This window comes from Crocuta crocuta, unplaced genomic scaffold (genome assembly GCF_008692635.1).
Source record: "Crocuta crocuta isolate KB4526 unplaced genomic scaffold, BGI_CrCroc_1.0 scaffold431, whole genome shotgun sequence".
Lineage (NCBI taxonomy): Eukaryota > Metazoa > Chordata > Mammalia > Carnivora > Hyaenidae > Crocuta > Crocuta crocuta.
In genome coordinates this window covers 4,126,287-4,149,483 of record NW_027528859.1, presented here as the reverse complement: position 1 = coordinate 4,149,483, position 23,197 = coordinate 4,126,287, and the positions used below count along the sequence as shown (strand labels likewise).

At 50.0% G+C, this 23,197-nt stretch overlaps 1 protein-coding gene across 1 annotated transcript in view; it reads right to left on the bottom strand.

Annotated features, from left to right (window-relative positions):
- Nucleotides 1–23,197, bottom strand: part of PAX5 (paired box 5) — a 186,165-nt gene that overhangs the window by 140,412 nt on the left and 22,556 nt on the right. Inside the window, exons 4-5 of the mRNA XM_077756170.1 lie at nt 17,705–17,769; nt 14,176–14,304 (exon numbers count right to left, since the gene is read on the bottom strand). Coding sequence (XP_077612296.1) covers nt 14,176–14,304; nt 17,705–17,769 — 194 coding nt within the window. The remainder of the gene's footprint in view (nt 1–14,175; nt 14,305–17,704; nt 17,770–23,197) is intronic.

Below are 23,197 nucleotides of genomic sequence, written 5' to 3'. Positions count from 1 at the left end.
CAGCTTGTCTACTCCTTAAGGCTATGTCTTGGGAGAGAGGTTTGCAGGTTCTTAACTGATCAAATGTGCCAGCATTTAAAAGATACAAACCTGACCAATCGTCCTTTTCAGAAAAGAGATGTTAGCAGAACAAAAGTACCATTCAAGAGTGCTGGATGGCATTTGTGTCTCAGACAGAAAGGAAACGGAAGAGAGAGAAGATAGAGAAGATCAAGGAGGAGGGAGGGGGACAGGGGGGAGGAGGGAGGAGGGAAGAGGAAGGATCAGGAGCTGGAAGGTTTGTCTGGGCTCATCACATCCAAACTAAGGACCCAGAATCGAGGGACCTTATGGAGATCACACAGCAAGACAATGGCTGAACTGGGGTCAGGAACCCAGGCCTCCCCACCACATCACAGGCTCGTCTTGCCTCTGCAAAAGCTGTCCTTATCTGCAACTCGAATTATTAGCTTTTTGGAATACAGAGCTAAAGTTCTGCCAGTGTAAATTCTGGTGGGTATGCCTTTTTCTTTGGACCCCTTGCCTGAATGGTCCTATAATTAGTCCTAGCAATATAAATAAAATAACCATTGGGGCGCCTGGGTGGCTTAGTCGGTTAAGCGTCCGACTTTCGCTTAGGTCATGATCTCGCAGTTCATGGGTTCGAGCCCCGCGTCGGGCTCTGTGCTGACTGCCAGCTCAGAGCCTGGAGCCTGTTTCAGTCTGTGACTCCCTCTCTCTCTGACCCTCCCCTGCTCACGCTGTCTCTCTCTCTGTCTCCCCTAGAAATAAACTAAAAAAATAAAAATAAAAAAAAAATAACCATTTAAAAAAAAAGAAAGAAAGAATGGGAAAACAAAAGAGCTGAGAATTTAGAAAATTGACAGGGTCATCAAGGAATCTGAATTCAGGGCAAAAACTCTTTGATTCAATGTTGGAAATAATAATAGCTATTCTTTAAACTTGCCATGTGCCCGTGCCTATTGAAATATCACAAGTAACATTTTTTAATTGCCAGGAAAAGCCAGAATGATTATCCCCTTTGACAGGCAAGGAAACTGAAACTCAGAGAAGACCCTTGTCAAAGCTCGCACAGCTGGTACACAGAAGGGCTGGCTACAAACTCCAGTCCACCCGCTGCACTACCCAGCTGTGGTTTAAAGCCTACATGTAATCAGCCAATCATTGCACTCGAAACTGACCAACCTGAAGGCATGACAAGAAAGTGTGCACATTGGTGCTGGGGGAAACCTCAGAAATGGGGCACCTGAGTAAGGAAGCAGGCTCTGAGCCAAGGTCACTCTGAGCTTAGACTGGCAGGAGTACAAGATTGCAGAAATGGAGGGAGGGAAGGGGGAGTTGAGAGCTGGGGGAATTCCCACTGATGCCATCCTTTGTGACATCATGTGAGGGGAAGATCAGGACAGCAGGTAAGGCTCCTCTGGAGCCAGGACCCCAGGTGCCCGTCAACACTGCCACTGTGAAGTGTTGGAGCTACGTGACCTTGGGCCACTTCCCCAGTCTCTTTGAGTCTCTATAAAGCAGGGACGATAAGAGTACTACCTGGTGCTGCGGTGGCAAGTAATAAATGCATTAATAACTTAAATAATAATTTAAATAATAACTTACAGTTGAGACTCAGGGCCATGGTCTACACACACTGGAACATACGCTCAGGCCAGGCAAGCAGCAAAGGGGCTGAAGGCACCAGCATGCGTGTGTGTGTGTGTGTGTGCATGTTTGTGTGTACACGTGTATATGCGTACTTAGACCAAGGGAGAGCTCCCTTCCTTTCTGGAATGGCTGGCATGAAATCCTGTCTATGGGGGCACACGGCAGTGGCTGGAGGACAGAGCCTTTGGGGTCGGGCAGGGGTGGGTGGATGTTTGATATGCAAGGCTCTGGGTTCTACACAGCCGCCAGCTCTTGCTGACCAGATGGGCTCCAGGCTTCTATGTCATCCAGAGCCCCCGTTCAGTACGTATTTGCCACCATGAACCAGTCCCTGTGCTGGGTACCAGGGCAACGACGATGACCACTGCAGACACGGTCTCACAGGGCAGACAATGACCAACGTGGTATTTTTATCAACAGGCAGGTTCTGTGTGCTGAGGGTGGGGCCAGGGGAGCCGGCAGGAGTGAGCACCAAGGGAGCCCTCACTCTGGAAGGGATTTTCGTGCTGGATCCTAAAGATTTAGGATGCCACCTGGGTAAATGGTGGGCAAGAAAGGACAATGTTCCAGGCAGTGAGAGTGGCACCATAGTAAGAGACTTCCTTTATTGAGCATGTATCACACACAGGGGCACTTCACACGCATTACCTCATACAATCCACATAACAGCCCAATCAGAAGCACAGCTTGTGCCCCCATTCTACATATCGGGAAACTGAGGCTCAGAGAGGTCAAATAACTCGCCCAAAATCACATGCGTAGACACTGGCGGAGTCCGCACCAGAGCCCCATTGCCTGACCCTACAGCCTGGGCACAAATCTCCTGGGCTGCAGGCAGGAAAGAACAAGGCATGGAAAGAGGTTTGGTGTGGCTGGGATAAGCATGATAAAAGGAGGGTGGAGACGGATAAGGTTACTGAGATGCGCAGGAGACTGACCACGGAAGGCCTTGCAGCCTTGGTAAGAAGTCTGCTGGGCTTCTGAGAACAACAGACAGAGCTGAAGAGCAAAAGCCCTTTAGGAGAGTCACTGATCACAACGGTCTTTCAGAAGTGCATCTGGGGTTGTTCTGTGCAAAGTGGACCATTTGGCCAAGTCAAGGACATTAGAGTTAGGGACCCACTGGGAAGCTATTACAGTCATTCAAATGAGAGGAGAGAGTGCTTGGACTGAGGCAGTAGCAGTGGGGATGGAGAGAAATGAGCAGATTCAAGAGATGCAGTGACCTTGAGCAAGCACCTGCCATAAGGTCATTTGTGGTCACAGGCAAAGGCACAAACTTTCTACATTGTGAGGATTTGCCTCTGGCCAACTTTGATTCCAGGGGGATAATAATAAATAGCAACCCTTCTCAGTCCTACAGCACCAAAAAATATTGCAAAGTCTTTTCCAAGATGCTACTTTATATAAAAGTCTGAGGGAGATGTTACTATAGCCCCCACAGATGGGAAGTGACCTGCCCAGAGTCATACATCTGACAGAGAATGATCCTGAATCTAACTCCAACTCTAGCTGTTCCCTCAGACATACCACAGAATGTCAGAGCCCAAAAGACCACTAAAGCTGCCTGTTCAAATCTCCACATTTTGACACGCAGAAAACAAGACTCAGAATGAAGTGACCTGGCTTGGGTAGCTCAGTCAATTAAAGCGTCTGAATCTTAATCTCAGCTCAGGTCTTGATCTCAGGGTAATGAGTTCAAACCCTGCACTGGGGCTCCATGCTGGGTATGGAGTAGAGAAAGAAAGAAAGAAGAGGAGAGATAGAGAGAAAATTGGAAAGAAAGGGAGGAAGGAAGGAAGGAAGGAAAGAGAGAAATGACTTGCCCAAGATCACACAGCAAGTAAAGGCTTAGAATAGAACCAAGGACTTGACTCTCAGAAAGGTTTATATCTAGACATCTGCACCATGGAGGTGAGGAAGGACCAGACTGATCTCCAGCAAGGATGGTCCAGCCTCTGCCTGCCCTGACTAAACGCTGTGAAAGAAGCAACTCCAGGAAATGGTCAGCCTACCTGACCACTGCCACCCCCCACTGAATTACAAGCACACCAAACTCACACATGGCCAGTACACACTGCCCTCTTACCCCTCTTGTCCCCAACCCTGGACAGCAACTAAGCTGTCTTGGGTCAATGGTGCCACCTGGTGGCTCATACAGGGAAGTGTCTGACCCTCTTGCTGCTTTTCATCCCCCTCCTTGAGTCTCTCCAGGGGCCATGCTTTCGTTTCCCTCATACATAGCTCAGTTCATTTCACTACAGGCAATCTCTTTCTCATTCACATCTTCTCTAACACCTTTAACCCCTGGTCTCTCCATTCTTCTCGAACTACCTTTAGGACATCCTCTTTTTCTCCGTCTCCTCCATTTTAGTCCATTAGTCCAAGGAAAGACTAGTACGAATAATAAGCTTGTACTAATGAAGATGAAAACTGAACATTCCAAAGTAAAATTACACACACACGCACGTGCACAGACACGCACACACATCAGTGACCAACCACTGTCATTCCAAAAACATCTAGAAGCCCCTATGGACTCAGAACAGAAATCTCCCGTCTCAATTCCCTTTCAGACCTGCTTTTCCTCAAATAGCAAGAGTTCAGATAAATAACAAACCTACAACTTTACTTCATTTTTTTCCCATTGCTATTCAATATTATTTCCTGGGGGGTGGGGGGTTCCCACCAAAACTGCCCAGCGTGAGGTCTCGGAGATCCTCCAGCTAGTGCAGGGCTGAGCCAGGATGGGATGGGATGGGGAGATGTGGTTGGGTCTTAAAATGCCCGCTTCCGAGTCTCATAGGGAGCACTGGGTGGCTGTTTTTACCCTGAAGAAAGCCTACTGGAGGGAGATCAGACCTCAAACCCTACAGACATTCTGCTGGAAACAAAAGAAACCTCAGGAACCGTGCCTTTCCATGGGACCTCACACTTGGCAGAGGAGCAAGCGCTGCATACCCAACGTGCACGGGAGGATTTGCAAAGCCCAGCATGTCCTGTGACTCCCTCCCCTGCCCAAAGACTTGCCATGGCTCCCACTGCCTTCAGGAGCTAAGAATAGTGGAAACTGATGGTACCTTTCCTTTTAACAAAAACTGTTTAACTGCTCTCCCTCTCTGCATGAGTGGTAAGTAAACAAGCTGAGTTCCCAGTAGCCTGGAGCAGAGAGTCTCAAAGTCTAGTCCAGGGGCCCCCTTGAGGGGCCCCAAGACCTTTTCAGGGGGTCCTGTGAGGCCAAAACTATTTTCATAATAAATCCAAGATGTTATTGGCCTCATTCCTTCTCACCCTCTCACAAGTACACAGTGGAGTTTTCCAAAGGCACTAGGAGGTGTGGTATCACAGCAGATTGGCTACGGAAGCAGATCCGAGAATCCAGCTGTCTTCTATTGAGCCAAACACTAAAGATTTGCAAAATCGTCAAGCAATGCCACTCTAAATTTTTTGGTATGGAAAATATGATTCTTTCTTATTTCAAACACAGTACTTATGTTACTTGTTTATTAGTATTATTTTTAAAATTTTTAATGTTTGTTTATTTTTGAGAGAGACAGAGCACAAGCAGGGGAGGGGCAGAGAAAGAGGGAGACACAGAATCTGAAGCAGGCTCCAGGCTCTGAGCAGTCAGCACAGAGCCCGACTTGGGGCTCGAACTCATGAACTGAGGCTCGACCTCAGGTAAGCCGAGTTCAGACGCTTAACCGAACTGAGCCACCCAAGTTCCCCTATTACTGTTTTTAATGAATTAGTTAAGTATGTATTTAAATGTTTATGTTTTAAACTAAAAAGCTTCTTGGGGTTCTTGATAATTTTTAAGAGTTTAAAGGGGGTCTCAAGACCAGAAGTTTGAGAACCACTGTTCTAAAATACTGCAACAGAACTTGAGATGGGACTAGGGGAAGCTCAGAATCTTGGTGCCACAAAAAAAAAACCCTTAGGAATCCCTTGATCCCATATCATAGATGAGGAAACAGGCCTAGAGAGAGGAAGGGACTCCCTCCAAGGTCCCCAGTAAGTTAGCCACAGAGTCAGGACAGGAGCCCAGAGGTCCCATCCCCTCCTTCCAGCCTCCTGGCCCTGCCTTATAAGCCTCTAGTACTTTGGAGCCCTTGAAGCCCCTGAACCTGACTGTGGCCAAGGATTTAACCATATGCCAAGGCCAGAGAGAAGGGGCTGTGGGATTCTCTGCCCCCCCAGGGCAGCAGACACACAGAGTGGGGAAGAAAGCCATGGGAGCCTGTCTACTGCAGAGACTCGATCCCCTCGGCTGCCCCCAGAACTCTTGTTCCGGTTGACCTCAGAGCCAATTCCCTGAGCTGAGATCCTCACACTCTGTCCCCTGCCCTTCACATTCTCCAGGGTTCTTGGGAACACCATTCCGTAGCCCGTGGGAAAGGGAGCTGGGGTTTGGGAGGGGAAGGCGTGGGCAAAGCGTGCAAGCAGGGGCAGGGAAGGGTGGAGGGGGTATCCAGTGGTGTTGGCTCTCACACAGGCTTTCACTCACTGAATCAAAGTGAAACTCAGGGACCCAGGGGCCAGGAGGAACTGAAACCCGACCCCCCACACACACCCAAGGGACAGGCCCTAGGCACTAGGGAAAGGCCCAAGGAGCCCCTCCAATTGGCCACCTGGCCTCAGGTCCTCTGCTTTAGCAAGGAAGCCTCTGACACTTGTCAGAGTGCCGGTGATGACAAAGACAGAAGGTCAGGGGCAAGTGGGAGATGGAAACCTGGGTCCTTATCACCACTGTCATTCAGTGGCCCCTGCAGGCTCTGAGGCTAAGCCTGGGGGCCTCGGTGCCTGCCCCATCTGGTGGGTGTGGACTGAAAACAAGATCGATTTCACTGCTCTTCTGGGCTACGAGAGGTGTGGCTCCTTGACCCTGCCCTGCTGCTGTGCCTTACCCCACCCACCCCTGGCCCAAGAACTGCCTGCCTACTTCCCTGGCGCCACACACACACACACACACAACCCCACACACAACTCCACTGGGCCAGGTCACAGTGCTGCCGCCTACAGCCTTCAGTTGCCACCAAATGGACTCATGCTTGTCTTTCAAAGTCCACACTAGGACTCCAGAAACTCAAAGGCCTTCAGGGAGAGAAAAACGGAACACAAATAACTGAGCCCAGCAGCCACAGACGATTGCTGCTACATGGGAAAGTCTGCCCACTGTTGCCAGATTGGAGTTTTGGGGGCTTTTTCTTCCCCCAAGAAAAGCCAAACATCCACACATGAAATCTCCTGAGTTTTAAGTCTCAGAAACTAATCAAAAAACATTTTAAATACAAGGCAAGCCGAGTACAGCATGACTCCCAGGCTGGTAATTGCCACCTGGCTTCTAAGGGATCCAGCGAGAACCTTGGTTCTGAGCCCTGCTCAGACAGACAAAGAAAGAACTCAGAGAAGGGCCCCCTGCATGGCCAGCCTGAGGAGACGTCCAGGGGGCACGTCCTGGAGGGCCAGGGAAGGGAGGCCTGCCCTCGTAACGCCCCAGGAAAGGCCAAGACAAAATGGTAGTTGCCCCTTTCCCTCTTTGCGGAGGCCGTCTGGCTTCCCCTGCTCCATCCGGGGTCTGGCGAATCTGAGGGCCTCAGCCAGCTGGGAAGGACTGCCAGTCCAACACTGAAAATCCCCCCCCCCACCCCACCCCCGGGAGTGGGCTGGCTCTAGGACCCGGGCCAGGCCCTCCAACCAGCCTCAAGGACAGCTTTCTTGTCTGATGGCCCCCTGCGTGAATAATGGCCCAGAGACTGGAAAGCTCCGAGAATGCATGGGGAGCAGAGGCACAGAAGGGATGAGGAAGAGGAAGGGAGGCAAGGCAGGAAGGTCAGGGCTCATTGTCAAGAGCTGAGGTGAGCCCTGGGGATGAGTCAGGGGTCGGACCCCCTGCCTCCCAGCACAGGCCCATGGGGTTCCTGGTGGCTTTCAACAGTAGGGGCAGCAGCCGGACCATGGAGAATGGGAGAGACAGGAAAGAAGAGACCGAGATTTGCCACATCAAAAGGCATTTGGATACCAAGGACGTTCTGGAGAGTCCACTCCCTCCCTCTGGGCTTGTCAGATTTTTACGAGGTGACCTGGTCAGACCCTTTCTCTTCTCCAAGTCTGTTTTCCCATCTGAATGATGCCTGGAATGACATGTCCTAGATGTTCTCCAAGGCCTTTTACTCCAACAGGGGCGTCCTGAGGTCCAAGCTGGTGACCCCACACCCAGCCCTCCCAGGCCCAGGTGCTCTGCCTTCTGCCCTCCATTTTGGAGCCTCTCTTGTGTCCCTAGGGCCTCTTTTTGTGGACTGAGACTTGATCCTTTTATTCTTTTCCATCAGGGGGCTGGGGGACCAAGGTCCTGAGGAAAGCAAGTGGCCCTTCGTCTTGCTGCCGACACCTGGGGGCGCTGTTATTCAGTCCCGATGCCACAGCAGAGGCCTCACAAACAGGAAGTCCACAGTGGGCAGATCCCTACTTTCAGCCGCCACATCTAAGGCTAGAGACTGCTTGACTTCAGCCTGTGACTGGCCTCACACCCTCCAGCCCCAGTGTCCCTCCGTGGCCATTTATGAAACATTTACTATGACCCCTGGGGCTAAACCACTTTATCCTCACAATAACCCACAAGGCTTGTGCTACCTATAGTTCCCAGATGACAACGTGGAGGGTCAGAGAGATTAAGTCACTCTTCGAAGATGTCACCCCAGGAAGGCCTCAAATTGCTTTCTCCCTGGCCTGTGAGCCTGCATCCTTGCCTGGACACCTCACCATCTCATTGTGGGCTCTCAGGGGTGAGTGATCTGTGGAATCAAGGGCCGCCGATAACTCACAATTCAAGAATCCTGACCTTTTCACACTCCATTCCCTTCTGGGAACTCTGAGAGGGGTCTCTGCACCTTCTGCCCCAGCCTTCCATCCCAAGCCAGGGAGCAGCAGATAGGATGTGAGTGTCCAGCAAGGAAAAGGGTCCTAATAGAGGAAGATCAGGGTCTGTCCATGTTTGGGTGGGGGTGGGGGTGGTCTGTGAGCTTCTGAAAGCCCTTCCCTCCCTACACTGGGTCCCATGGATGTCTGCAGAGCAGGGCTGAGTTGGGGCTCCCAACCTGGAAGAGAGAGGAGCAGGGAGTTGGCAAGAGGGAGAGCAAGAGCGAACACAAGAAGAGAGACAGTGAGTGAGTATGTATGAGAGAAGGAGTGGAATGAGAGAGACAGAGAGGTTGTGTGTGTGTGTGTGTGTGTAAAAGAGAGTATGTGAATGTGTGTGAGGGAGTAAGTGGCAGAATTGTGAAAGAGAGAGTTTGTGAGTGAGGGGGGTGTGTTTGCATATGAGAGTGTGTGACAAAGACAGAGTATACGTATGTCTGTGTGAGAGTATATGTGTGTGAGAGAGGGTGTGTGTGTGACAGTATGTATGTGACAGTGTATGTCTGTGTATGAGTGTGTGACAAGAGTGTGTGTGAAACAGAGGGCTGTGCAACACAGTGTGTGTATGTGTGAGGCTATGAGTAACAGAGAGTGTGTGAGTATGTGTGTGTGTGTGTGTGACAGTGTGTGTGTGAGAGAGAGAGAGCGCGCACACACTAGACCAGGAGACAGAAGCACAGAAAAAAGTCTATTAACAGGACATAAACAGAGGCAGATAACACGGGATAAGATGAACCTCCAAATGAAAGACATGAGGAGGAGACAGGCACCCCCAGAAAGAGGGGTGGACTAGTCATGACAGGAGCCCCTGCTACATGCCCCCCAAACCTGTCCATGACAGTCATGCTGGACTCGGCATTTCTTGAAAAGGACAGGCCACCTAGGGATTTTGGATGCCTGTCCTGTGCCCCCTTCAGGCAGAGAGCAGTCCAGGGGCCAGAAGGCCAGAAATTCCACCTGCAACGTAGCCTGGACTGCTCACAAAGGAGTTGTGGCTCCCACAGTCCACACTGGTCCTGGACTGGGCAGCCTTCTGAGCTAGTGACAGTGATTCTCATAAGGCTGACCTTGGTGTGTTCAGGGCCTTTCAAATTCTGGGGGTATGAGGGGAAGGGGGAGTCGCGGGGACCTGAATGGGTGCCCCGATCATAGGTGGTGGACAGAGAGAGACCCCACCGGAGATCAAAGGCCCAGGAAGAAACAGAGGATCTGGGGCTGCCCTTTCACCCATGGCCACTGTTCACAGCCGCTCCTGCCCCACCCAGTCCGGCCTTCCAGGGAAGGAAACACTGTGTCAGGCTCTGTCCCCTGGCCCGGTGGGATTCCTAGGGCCTACGCCAGAGAGTCAGGAAGGCTCTCAGGCTGGCCCAAGTAGGAGACGAAGCTGCACACTAGCCTGGCTCTCCGTACCAGCCACAGGCCTCCTGAGCCTCTCTGGGCCGTGTGCCCCGTGCCAAGGAGCTGACCAGGGAGAGAAACACACGTGATGTGGCCTCTGCCCAGTCAAGTCCATGTGGATGGCCACCTCAGACTCAGGTGGCAGAAGGGAAAAGCTAGGGAAAACGACTTTCAGACCGAGGTGGTCACAGAAGCACTTGCTATCCAGAGTGCAACAGGTCGCAAAGTCATGGAGTCCAAATGACAGTGCCTTCTTTGGCTCTTCTGCCTCTTTGTCTAGCCCCTGATCACACATCTGATGACAGGGAGCTCATTCCTTTCCCAAGCTAATGCTTCCATCCTTGGCCCAGACCCAAGAGCCGTCCCTTGCACTCCTCTGCTGCCCTGTAGCTCCCTCAGCCAGCCCCAGCTCTGCGCTCAGAGGCCCCAGGACCTTCTCTGCCACCGAAGCGCACACAGCTCGTCTGAGATTTGGACGCAGTGGCCATGTCCCCGTAGCTGACCCTAGAGGCAAATGTCCCAGGGAGAGTCCTAGAATTTCTAGACCAAAAGGGCCCCTGGCAATCCACTAATGTAATGGTATCCTCACTTGTTTGTTTTTGCTACAGAACTCTTTATTCAAATAGAGCTTTCTGTGGAAGCCCAAAATACCAAACAGAAACCCTCCTGGCTGAGGAGATTACCCACACCCCCTCCTTACCAATGGCAAACGCTCCACAAACACGTGACTGACCCATTCCACCCAGAAGGGATCATTGAGCAGATATTATGTGCCAAGCACTTGCACCAAAGCCATAGCCTCCAATACAGTGGCCACTCGGCACACCATGAGGCTATCAAACACTCTGAAATGGGGCTAGTGTAACTGAGGAACTAAAATTTAAATTTCATTTGGTTTTAATTGCTTTAAACTTAAAAACAGAAGCAGTATAAACTCTTTGCCCCTTGATAAAGGGCCACTTCCTAGGAGGAGCCTTCCTGGATCCCTTTAGTCAAAATCTACCCTTGCCTGCCTTGCTCTCCCCCTCTGATGTCCCCGCCGCCCATCACAGCGCCATCTCACACAGTGGCCACTGGAGGGACTTTGGGCTTGCCAGTCTTGACCCCCAGCCTGTGAGCTCTAGAGGCCAGGCCCTCTGTGACTAGACTCTGTTACCACCCACCCCTGTCCTGAGGCCTGGGCATGTGAGTGGCAGCAGGAACTGCCTACAGGGCAAAACCCAAGTCCTAGCTGGAGATGACTGCGAAGCAGAAGCCACCTTGCAGAGCCTCAGTCACTTCATCTGAGAAATGGGGGTGAAGATTCCTCTTGGCCTCCTCCTCTGGGCCCTCCGGGCCTCCCTTCCATAGCCCTTCCCTCAGGCTGCCAAGGATGTGCCATGATCTGTGGCAAGCCGCCAGGCCTCCGGTATGCCCAGCAATGCTGGTTTCTAACTTTTTCACCACGCTCTAGCTCTCTGGAGACCTGCTGACCAGGTCCTTCCACTTGAAACTCTTCCCCGTACCGTCTTGAGGCTCCGCCCAGTCCCAGGCCGCTCTGCCTCCCAAGCATCTCTCTGGAAGGACTGAGGGTAACAGATAGGGGTTGGGGGGAATACCAGGGAACTGAGGCCTTCAGGGCCTCTCCGGCTGCTCCCAGCTCCCCAGGCCACACCAGCTGTGTGGCTTGCCAATGTCACAGAACTCTTTGGGGCCTCAGTTTCCTCCCCTATAAGATGGGGGTGGCCATTCCTGCCTCTTTAAATCCCCCTGAAGCCAATGCCAGGATCCAGGGAGATAGGGAGGGAGGGTGGGAAAGGGAAGCTAAGAGCACCAGGGAGTGCTCCTTCAAGGTAGGTTGCTTATGTGAACAAGGGCACTGCTGCCCACCTCTCTGCTTTAACACACTCCTGGTGCTGCAAGGGGAGAAGGGGCTCTGGTTGCCATTTGGGGCTCCCACTCTTCCCAATCCTGTCAGCTCCCAGGACCATCAAATCATTCTCCCTTAGCCCCCTCCCTTGCCCCCGACAATGGACTAGATCACTTCCCGGGTCTTTCTGGGGATCAGTACTTGACCTCAGAGATTATCCAATCCTACATCTGATCGCTGATACTCTCATATAGCAGCCCCAGCTCATGGTCACCTAGGCTCTACTTACATACCTCTAGTGACAGGGCACTCACTACCTATCAAGGTAGCCCACTTTTGCCTCAGACTGCTCTCATATTTCCAAGTTGTTTTTTACACTGAGCTGAAATTCTGAATTTGCTGCACGCTGGCCTTGAAGGCCAGACAACAAAGTCATTCCTCTTACCTTCCAGGCTAGCCCTCCAAATATTTGAAGGTAACAGTCCAGCCCTGCTCACTCTTCTCTTTGTTGTATTGAAGCAACTTGAGAGCCTCAGGGTGTTCTCCAGGTGCTGTAATATCCAGATCCCTGCCATTCCAGGTGACACCCATCTGGACACATCTCAGTCTGTCACTGTCCTTCTGGCCCAACTGGGCCACCATCTTCAAGAAATGATCTGATGGCACAGAGCAGTCTAGACCAACGACACCTGCATTCTGATCACTCGATAGCTTTTTTTTATTTTTAAATGTTTATTTTGAGAGAGAGTGCGAGCATGAGTGGGGGAGGGACAGAGCAAGAGCGAGAGAATCCCAAGCAGGTTCAGTGCTTTCAGCATAGAGCTCATGTGGGGCTCGATCTAATGAACCTCAAGATCATGACCTGAGCCTAAATCAAGAGTCGGACGCCTAACTGAGCCACCCCAACGCCCCCCACTCAATGCCTTTTGAAGCAGCATAAGAAGCTAAACAGTGGCCGCTGATCAGAAGCTAAAAGCCACATAGTGCTCCACAAACACAGTAAAACAGCCCCCCACCCCCACCCCCGGCCCAAATCAGGACCTGTCTGTTTGGTGATAAACATCGAGCTAGATTCTTTTATTTATTTCTCCAAAAATCTGTGCCTGGATCCCTCGGCCTGTGAGGGAGTCTCACACAACCCGCCCCTCCGCCGTGATCAAACACAGCTGGGCCCCAGCTTGGGCACATCTGCTGGGAGTCCAGGTGACAATGGCAGAAAAGATAACAGCATCAACCCCATAAACCAACAGAGATGGCAGGCCCACTGCCTCCTGCGGTAGCACAGCACAGCCGCCCACTGAGTTAAAGACTTCTGACATCTGCTCCGAGTGTCAAGAACAGGGGAATGGGGTGAGGGAGGTTCCAAAGCCGTGAATCGTCCCCACGCGGCCCCGCAGCTCCAAACGGCCACAGATCCAGCTTCTGCGCTGCCCAGAACATGAAGACCACCAGCCAATCCTCCGCTGGGCCGACTCAATTTTCTAGTTACAGATCTTAAGTACTTAGGCATGTGCTCACGAGAACACACATCCCTTACAGGGAGCCGAGAGAGGGAATTGTGCTGAGGAACAGAATAATTGAATCAAGATTTCTGTCACGCGGCTCCTGAGCCCTAGACCATGGGCGGGTTTCTTTCCTGTTTTCTTTTTTTTCCTCTCCTGGAGAAGGTCTTACAGACTCCCAGGGGTTCCTTTCTCCTCTCAAACCCATTAACATCAGCTGCACCCGCAGCCCACCAGGGAACGGAGACCCGTTGGGCCCATGTGCAGGACAGAGATGCCCACGCCCGGGACCCAGGCGGCAGGCACACACAGGGGCTGAGAGAAACCAACTGGGAAGATTGTCATCTTTGTAATCCCCGGGAGGCCACTGCACTCCTTCCTTCCAGGCCCAAGGGCAGAGATGANCGGCTGTCTGTAGGAGGCCTTCTGGGAGAGCTTGCGGAGCCCCTCCAGAGCCCACCTGCTGTCCGCCGCCGCCCAGGTGTGCCGCTCTCACTGCAGGATGCCCTGCGCCCGGCTCCCCAACAAAGGAGACCGAGGCACTGCGCTACACCCCCCCGCACACCCTGCCCTCAGGCATCAAATCTGCACACAGGTTTCTTACAGGCCGCGAGGACTCTGCGGGACCCACTTTCCTCCACCCAAGGAGTGAAGATGGGGCCAGGCTGGTGAGAAAGCCACCGTCCCAGCCAACGCCCCGCCCGCCTCTCCCAGGGCGCCCAGCCTCTTCCCCGCGTCCTCCTGCCCTGGGGACGCCGGTGCTCAGTGGCCATCTTGGTTTCCACCCCTGCCTGACCGCCCCGAGGCAGATCCCGTCGGGTCCGCCCGGGACAGGGCTTCGGAGGCTTCTCTTACCTTCATCTCTTTTGCGCTTGTTGGTGTCCGCGCTGGGAGACGTGATGCCCAGGATACCGCTGATGGAGTACGAGGAGCCGGCCGAGTCCGTGCTCACCGACGACACCTGCGTCACGGAGCCCGTGGACACTGTGCGGAGGGAGAGGGGCTGGTCAGGGCCCGGCGGCAGGGCTGTGGGGGCGGGCGCTTTGCCGGGCCGCCGGCCAAAACCAGAGCACTCACCCTGCGCAGGGCCGGACGCCACTGCCTGCGGAGGAGCAGGGGTGAGGGACGCGGTGAGTGGGCGCCCAGGACACCGCCCTAGGGCAGCGCTACACCTGGGTGATGGGGGCAGCCCTCGGGCCATCGGCGCAGGCTTTTCTGCTGCTGGGAGGGGGGGTGCGGGAGGGGGGGCGCACGGGCAGCNNNNTAGAGGGCTGTCGGTGCAAAAAGGAACACAGGACAGCGTCAGAAGGGCACTAGCTCAAACCCCAGCCTGTCCAAGAATGCAAGAAGCAGGGGAATGGAGAAGGGGGGGGCGGGGCTGGGGGCCTACCACCAGCCAGCCTAGACCACTCACTGGGCAGGTTCACTCCCTGCTTACATCTCTACCCATCCACACAGACATAAATACCTGGACACTCATACACTTAGCCACCCAAACTCCGAATGGCAAACTGTTCCTTCTTTTTACACTTCCTCACCGTCTTTTCTCCCTCTAGTTTACCTGGATTTTAACATTCAATATTAATTATGTAATAATGATACGCTCTATAATAGAATATATTGTGCATATATAATATATATTGATATGCATAATAATGATAACTAATGTTTTCTGAGAACTTACTCGGTGCCAGGCATTATTGAGGCATCATTATTTTATTTAACTCTAAGAACAATCTTGTAAGAGAGGTAATGTTATTATCTCACTGGAAAGGTAAGGGAACCTAGGTTCCCAGAAAGGTGAGCGACTTGCCCAAGGCAACAGAATCCAGAAACTAAAGTCTGAATCCCTACAGCAATCTGCCCCTCGTTAAGTAATAATGAAAAACAATAAGATGTTTCACATTAATGGCTTGCTTTTCATTTGATGGTTGCAACAATGTCAAGTGTTCTTATTCTCCTGTGTCAAATGAGGAAACTGAAGGCTCCATAGGGTGAAGCGATTCTCCCTCAAAGTCATCTAGCCAAGAAGTAGTAGCACTGGGACTTCGCCTCAGGTCTACTGACTGAAAGTCTCCATTTCCCCTGCCCTGAAACGTGGGCTGAGGTCAGTGACTTATTGAGACTGAGGCCAGGTCTTTACTTTCCAAAGGATAAGAATGGGGGAGAGGAGGGGAGGGTTTGTGCAAATTTCACTTTAACTCCTAACCCCAGAGTCCAAGGGAAAAGTGCAGTCAGTCGTCAGGGTCCTCTCAAGCCGTACAGCTGAATTTCCATTTCTGGGCTGTGGGAATTCTTTCTTGGTTCATTAAAACCTACAAACCAATCTCTGACACATTTCCTTGGGCTATAACTAGCTGGAGGCAGGTGGAGCCAGCCGCCTTTGACTCTAAAGTGTAGGAAATTACTAGAAATGGTGGTGATTGCATGAGAAGCTGTTTGTTGCTTTCCTTGGAGCATATGCAGCTCTTGCTCCTACAGACCTAGAGGGAACAGGGCCTTTCTTCTCATATCTGAGTTAGATTTTAGATCTTCCTTAGGAGACACAGAAGTAGAAATCGTTAACTTCTCTTTTCCTTCACCAGAAGAAGCTCCTCAAAATAGATTTATGCAAATCTCACAACCTTTTCTGTATTAAGGTGCAAAGAACAGAGGAAGAAAGAAGATCACAAGTCATTTGGTACTTTGAAAACCAACAACCACGTTTAACCAAGGCTCGCCATGTTGCTGACAGAGCCAATGGAATTTGTTCTGATATTTTGTGATTCCGCTAGACTTCAAAGACCCAGGTTCCAATTCTGTCCCTGTCACTCCTGAGCAGTGTGACCTTGGGCTAGTTATTTAATCTCTCTCAACTTCCATTTCCTCACTCTTCAATAAGTCTGTAAACTATAAGGACCTGTATGCGTCTAAGGTACATTTTTTTTACAAAAATTTCTGACGCAAAGCATTCTACTGACCTACAAGTAGAATTATTCCTCTAACCAAAGTGAAAGAATATTATGTTATTCTTAGTCTAATATCGTTGTTCCAGCATCTTGAAAGCGTTAAGGCAACAATGAAATCTCGGGCACAAACATTTCCCCAGAATCCCTCCTCAACCCTCCACCCCAGCTCAACAGGGCTGGTAACAGTCCCCTTTCTTTGGCTCACACAGCATCCTGCATTTCCTTCTTGAGCTTGATCTCAGTGTTTTGCAAACTTCTTTTCGTTACATTCCCCCATTAGACTGAGAAGCCCATGAGAATGGGGATTCTGTCCTGCATCCTTTATAACACTGGTCTCCATATAAAGCAGGGGCTTAGCAAACACTTTTTGAATGGATTACTAAATAATTATTTTACTCTCTTATCTTTATCCAAAGAGGCAACCATGGAGGATCAGAAACCTCAGGGAGCACCTTGTTCCTGCACTTCAGTCCACAAATGGGGAAACTGAGACTCAGAGAAGTAAAGGGATTTACACGATTCACTGGGTGAGTTCATGGCAGAGCTGGAACTATAAGCCTGCCTCTGCCCATCCCCCATCACCACGGGGAGCTGCTTCAGTTTAAAGAAGGAGTGACAAAGGTGTGGAAACATTACACAGTCTGAGGCATTATTAAGTGAGATTGACAGGGACTGTCAGAGGCTTATAGAATGGTCACCACTTTCTTATAGTAGAATATCTTTCCCCCCAGAGGTGTTCCCTTTATCCCAAGTGGAGAAATAATATGTCTTAAATAGACACATGTCATTTTCATATCACAGTCTTTGCGGGGAAGGGACAGGCAAGGGAAACTTCTAAACTCTTTAGTAGTTGGACATAGGACTCCCACTCTTATAAGTCATGCCCACTCAGACTATCCCCCATAAGTAATAAAAGCCCCACTGGCAATCCTCGACAGTTCATGGAGTACATGAGATCGGAGAGAGAGAGAGAAAGTTTGGGAAGTTTTGCCACATCTTCACTCAAGACTGCAAGTGCACAAAGAATTGCAGAAGGGCTGGTTGATAGAAGAAAAAAACACATTCAAAACTACTTACTGACTAATGATGCAGAAAATGTTATGAATAAGTATCCCTTTCTTGATTTATTACTTTAATTATCTGACATTCTATAGACCCCCATTAGTGGATTTTTTTTTTTTTTGGCTTAGATTTCAATTTTCTGTCTCATGGTGAAAGCTATTTATCATAATAATCAGTAAAATTCAAAACCTTTTAGCAGTATTTATAAAATTCATTTACCAGGTTCAGCCCTTGGAGAATGACAAAGAAGGCGCATTAGTACGTGTGCCGAAGTGTTTTATGCAGAATTATCTGTCCATAAGAATGATTAAAAGTTCTTTAGAATACTTGGAGCCCATTAGATTTTTAAATTTTTTTTTAAAAGTTCTTCTTACCTATGCTGTGACTGGAAGCTGGGACCGGCTGGTTCGGTGGTTGCTGTACTTTTGTCCGGATGATCCTGTGGACAGTTGGGGGAAAAAATTAATGGATATTTACCACCACGGAGAAGAGATCTCAACTAGCTATGCAGGGAAAGCCCTGGCAAGCTGGGGCAGAGGAGGAGAGAGGTTGTGACCCCAGATTGGGAGTGTAGGGGGTTAGCAGCGCTATGGACTAGTCCCCATTCAGCCCCTACCTCCCCTGAGTGTCCTTGGGTAACTTGTGACCCTCTCTTGGCTTCGAGTACCTCTTGTGTAGAAAAAGGATGGCACGTTAATGTTAGAACAGACATCTTTTTCTCTGGAGCAGCCCCAGCTCCATAGGGGCCTCCCGGAGTGACGCTAACAGGGAGTTTCTTCCCTTTCCTGGACCTCTGCCCGCCCCTCAGTCCCTTGTTGGAATGAGGGGACTGAACCAGGTGACTTCTCTGTTCCCTGGGGGCCCACGTGCTCTGGTTTCTCTGCAGGAGAGAGGCACAGAAGGAGTCACATCCCCACCCATTAAAAATTACCAAGGAAACAGGTGTGTGTTGCTCTGAAATTAGAAAGGGTTAAAGTGCTCACGGGACAGGCCTGCCTTTGAAAAGAGGAAGCCTCCAAAGCTGCCTGAACAACACCTCATGCTGAGGCTCCCACAAGGCCTGGAGCCAGACGTGTGCTGGCCTGTCTTTCCAGAGACCTTGCCCTTGTTTATGACCCTGGGCCAGTCCATTCTGTTGCAGGCCTCAATACGATGAGGGGGTTGGAACAGATCACTCTAAAGTAATTAAATCCTTTTTGGGGGTGGGGGGGGGATCTTCCAACAAAGCCTACTATGTAAAAGAGCTACTAGTGGTACCGCTTTTCCTTTGCCCTTGGCAGCTCTGATGTTCTTCTGCAGGAGCTTGGGCTCTGGAAAGCCTAGCTTATCAATTTCTGTCTAGAACAACACACTCATATAGGTCTCCTCCATCCGACCCCAAGCCCTGTGTGTCATAACACACCCAACTAGGGCTGGACCAAGTCCCTGTGGGTCTACAAGAAAGCTCCTTCCCTGGCATTAGGGACAAAGGTGGGTGTTAATAGAATGTTCAGCTTCTCTGGAGACTTTCTACTCCAGCCTCCAGCTATTACCTTTTAAAGAACATTTACTAGGGTTTTTCTTAATTATAAAAATACTTGTGCTCACTGTGAACTATTAGGACAAGAAATATAAAGAAAACATCTAACATCGCATTTTGATATATTTCCTTTACGCTACCATTCCTGTGCATATTATAAAATATCCACTTCCCGTTAACAAAATCAAGATTAAATCACATACACGGTTTTGCATCCCGCTCTCTTCACTCCGCGAGAGGCTTTTTCACGTTCCAGACAGTTATTTCTGGAAGTTCATGTTTCAAGCTGCACTGAGTCTCCAGCTTGTACAAATGGAGAGGGAGGAGGATACCCTCACGGGGTGATGGCCTCTGCCCTCAGCGATCTCACAGCTCAGTGGTGGGCACTGAGGCCTCTCAGCATGCTCGGCTGAGAGCCTGGAACGGACATTTCTGTTCACACCACAGCCCCGCCGCAGGTCCTCTGGAGTCCAGGCCCCTGGGGCCCCCAGGGCCTTTTGCCTTTTTCTTCTGAGTCAGCTTAAGTGTTGTCAAATACATTCAGTCTTTGTTTGTTTCCTCCAATATTCAAAACGCTTATTTTAACTAAGCAAACATAGAGCATATTGACAAGGACCTGGGAGTGAGGTAGTCTTTTGGACCACCTGGAATTAAGCTAGAATCTGATCTAATTCTGGATTTTTGTGTATGTCACCTTTTCCAGGGATACGTGTGCGTTTGTCTACAAAGATATAGCTCAACGTGAACATCTGGCTATACCAGATATAAATATAGTTTATCTATATTATGGTTTATGTATATATAAACATGGTAAAATATATGAGAACTATTTCCCTTTACTTCCAGCATAAAGTCCTAACTTTAAAAAAATTCTTTTAATGTTTATTTTTTTAATTTTTAAAAATGTTTTATTTATTTCTGAGAGAGAGAGAGAGACAGCGTGAGCAGGGGAGAGGCAGAGAGAGAGGGAGACACAGAATCCAAAGTAGGCTCCAGGCTCCGAGCTATCAGCACAGAGCCCGACGCGGGGCTCGAACCCACAAACTGTGAGATCATGATCTGAGCTGAAGTCGGACGTTTAACCGACTGAGCCACCCAGGCGCCCCTAATGTTTATTTATTTTTGAGAGAGAGAAAGAGACAGAGAGAATGAGCAGGGTAGGGGCAGGGAGGGAGGGAGACACAGAATCCAAAGTAGGCTCCAGGCTCCGAGCTATCAGCACAGAGCCCGACGTAAGGCTCAAACCCATCAACCATGAGATTGTGACCTGAGCCGAAGTCAGATGCTTAACTAACTGAACCACCCAGGCGCCCCATAAAGTCCTAACTTTTCGTATTGTCTGGCCATTGAGTTTGTACCTAGGCAGAGCAAAGAAAATTATGTTTTCCTTATTTTCTTTTTAAAATACTTATAAATCATTTGGTAAAACATTATTAATTGTTATAAGTCACTGAGAGGCCACTACAGCATAGTGATTAAAACCACAGGCTCCAGAATCAGACCACTAGAGTCTGAATCCCAGTTTTCCAATTTACCAGCTACATGACCTTGAGTAAATTAATTAACCCCTCTGTGCATCGGTTTCTTCATCTGCAGAATGGGACTAAGAATCATTCCTACGTCATAGGGTTATTACGAGAATGCAACTAATTAATTATTAGAATAGCAGCTATTGCATAGTAAGCTTGCTATAAATGTTAGCTGTTATCTTCAGAAAGATTAAAGACGAGCTTCAACCTTAAAAGGTTCATCTTTTCCACAAATGCCTTAAAAACACATGAGATCCCCTTGGGAACTGGGGAGGGCAAAGTAGCCAACCCCACACCCTATTTTAGGGCTGTAGAGGAACTGTCCTTTATAGGCGAGACCAGAATTGTACGGAACCGTCCAAAGCTGTCCCCAGGGATAGAGATTTTGCCCATCTGCTTGCAGCAGCTGCCAAAAAAAAAAAAAAAAGAACAAAGAGCATTATCTTCCATTGAGAAGAAATGGTAGTGGGAAGAATAAGACTAATTGAATCACAGCAATTCTAAAAAAATTTAAAATTAACAAGCAGTCGTCAAGACGTGTCACAATAAGAGTCACACTGGACCTTTTCTAAACTGGAGACAGTCTGGCTAACTGGCAGTTAATACTAAAGGGTTTTGCCTTTACTTCGCTGGGCCTGAGCATGATCCTGGGAGCCATGTGAACATCCTAGACGGTCCAGCAGGAAAGGGAACTCAACAATCCACCAATTCCCACAAATGAGGAAACCAAAGCCGAGAGTGCTCGAGTGACTTGCTCAGGGTCACGCAGCAGGTCAGCCCAGACTCTCAGCTCCTGTGCTCAAGCAATTTCTTTTGAACCACATTCAAAGGAAGTGGTCCCTCATCTAAATATTTCCTATAGGAGACATAAAATCTATTTGGATTCCAAATCCATTTAGAAACTGAGGCGCTAAACTCCAAGGGTTTCAGGTATTACAGGCATTTGTAAGGATCCTATTTCAACATCACCCTCCCTTCTTTGAAAGGCTGGGTCTTCTCACACACATATCCCTCCGTCCCCGCCCCCCATACACCAGTACATTGAAGAAGAAAATCATGATGCCTTCAAAAAGGAAATAGAGGGGCGCCTGGGTGGCTTAGTCGGTTAAGTGTCCGACTTTCGCTTAGGTCATGATCTCGCGGTTCGTGGGTTCGAGCCCCGCGTCGGGCTCTGTGCTGACTGCCAGCTCAGAGCCTGGAGCCTGTTTCAGTCTGTGACTCCCTCTCTCTGTGACCCTCCCCTGCTCACGCTGTCTCTCTCTTTCTCCTAGAAATAAATAAAAACATAAAAAAATAAATAAATAAATAATAAATAATAAAATAAAAAGGAAATAGGAAGACAGAGCTGAAGATAGACCCACATCTACCACACTGATCAAACTGCCATTGGTGCAGTAAGAATCTTGGGCCATCGGCTGTGCTAAGAATCCAAAACCAAGGTTCCAACTGGACCATGCTGGGAGAGGGCCCACAGTTGACACCCAGGCCAGTGGAGAAGAAAGAGCGGAACTGGTAAACAGTCTCAGAAGTCTTGCGGCCCAAGTTCAGATTAGGAGTAGAGTTTACAAACTGTCATCCCCAGTCCACATCGATTCCTGAATGAGTTTTTTGGGGGTTTTTTGTTTTTTGGGTTTTTTTTAGGCCTGCACAGTCATTTGTTTTTATTTGAACTAGTTGCCAATATTTGTAAGGTGGGAGCTTTTAGATAAATACATGGATGTGTAGCTTCCCTTGAAAAAGCCAAACACCTAGCAATACTAATCCCACGTTCTCACATGACAACAACCAACTGTTGCTAAGCGGAACTGTCCTTCTAACTGGGAATGCCATTCACAGTCCCCACCGCTTGGCCCCTGAGTTAGAGCCCCGGGGCTGGAACAGAAGGAAGGCTCCATTCCATCGGCTTCCGTCAGGTCTTGGACAGTCACCTCCCACTGGCGTTCAGGCTGGATTCTAAAACTCCTTGGTGCAGGTCGTGCAGCACCCCCAGCCCTTTTTTGTCCTTAGGAAGCCACATAAACATGATGGCTTGTGTCCCAGCAAACCTCCCACAGGCTCGGCAGAACAGGTTTGGTGTCACTGAACTCCGTGCCGGTCACGGGTTCCCAGGTTGCTCTCCCAGTAGACGGCAGGAAGGCATATACTTGCAGGGGTGGAGAGTGGAGACGATGCTGTGGACACCAGAAGAGCTACAAATCCAGCCACCACTCCCTCCTTCGCTGTGTGAAACAGGGGACTAGTGAGAAGCCGCCCAGGGGCCAGAAGAGGAATCTGAGGGCACTCTTACATCATGACATTTGCAAGACAGTTATTTGGAAACTGCCGTTTGAACACAGCTTTGGAGAGCAGCTTCGCCTTCATATGGAAAATAAAACTGCACGCAGAGATGGCTCGGGCTTTTTTGGGCAGGGTTGGGGGGATGGGCACCAACAGTGTCCCCGTTCATCTGCATTGCTGGGTTGGTTGGTCACAGACACAAAGAGCTCTGAGTGAAGCGTGCAGTTAAGGAGCCAGAGGTGCCCCCGGAGAAGAGCCCCCAGGGGGTGCCGGAGAGGGCTGTGGGCACAGGCAGAGCTGCAGACAGGCAGCAAAGCACACAGGCTGCAAGGTGCATGGCCATGGAGGAGGAATGACCGTTTTACTCCTCCTCGCCTCTCTTCTCTCGGCCCCTCAGCTCTGTCACTGGTAGAGTCCTACGGGACAATGGTGGAAAGAGCCAGGCATTCTTCTTACTAACATCAGGGGAGCCTACTCCCAGCTCTACCTCAAAATCATCATTCCTCGGCGTTCCGCTTCCGGGCCTCAGTTTCTACACCTGC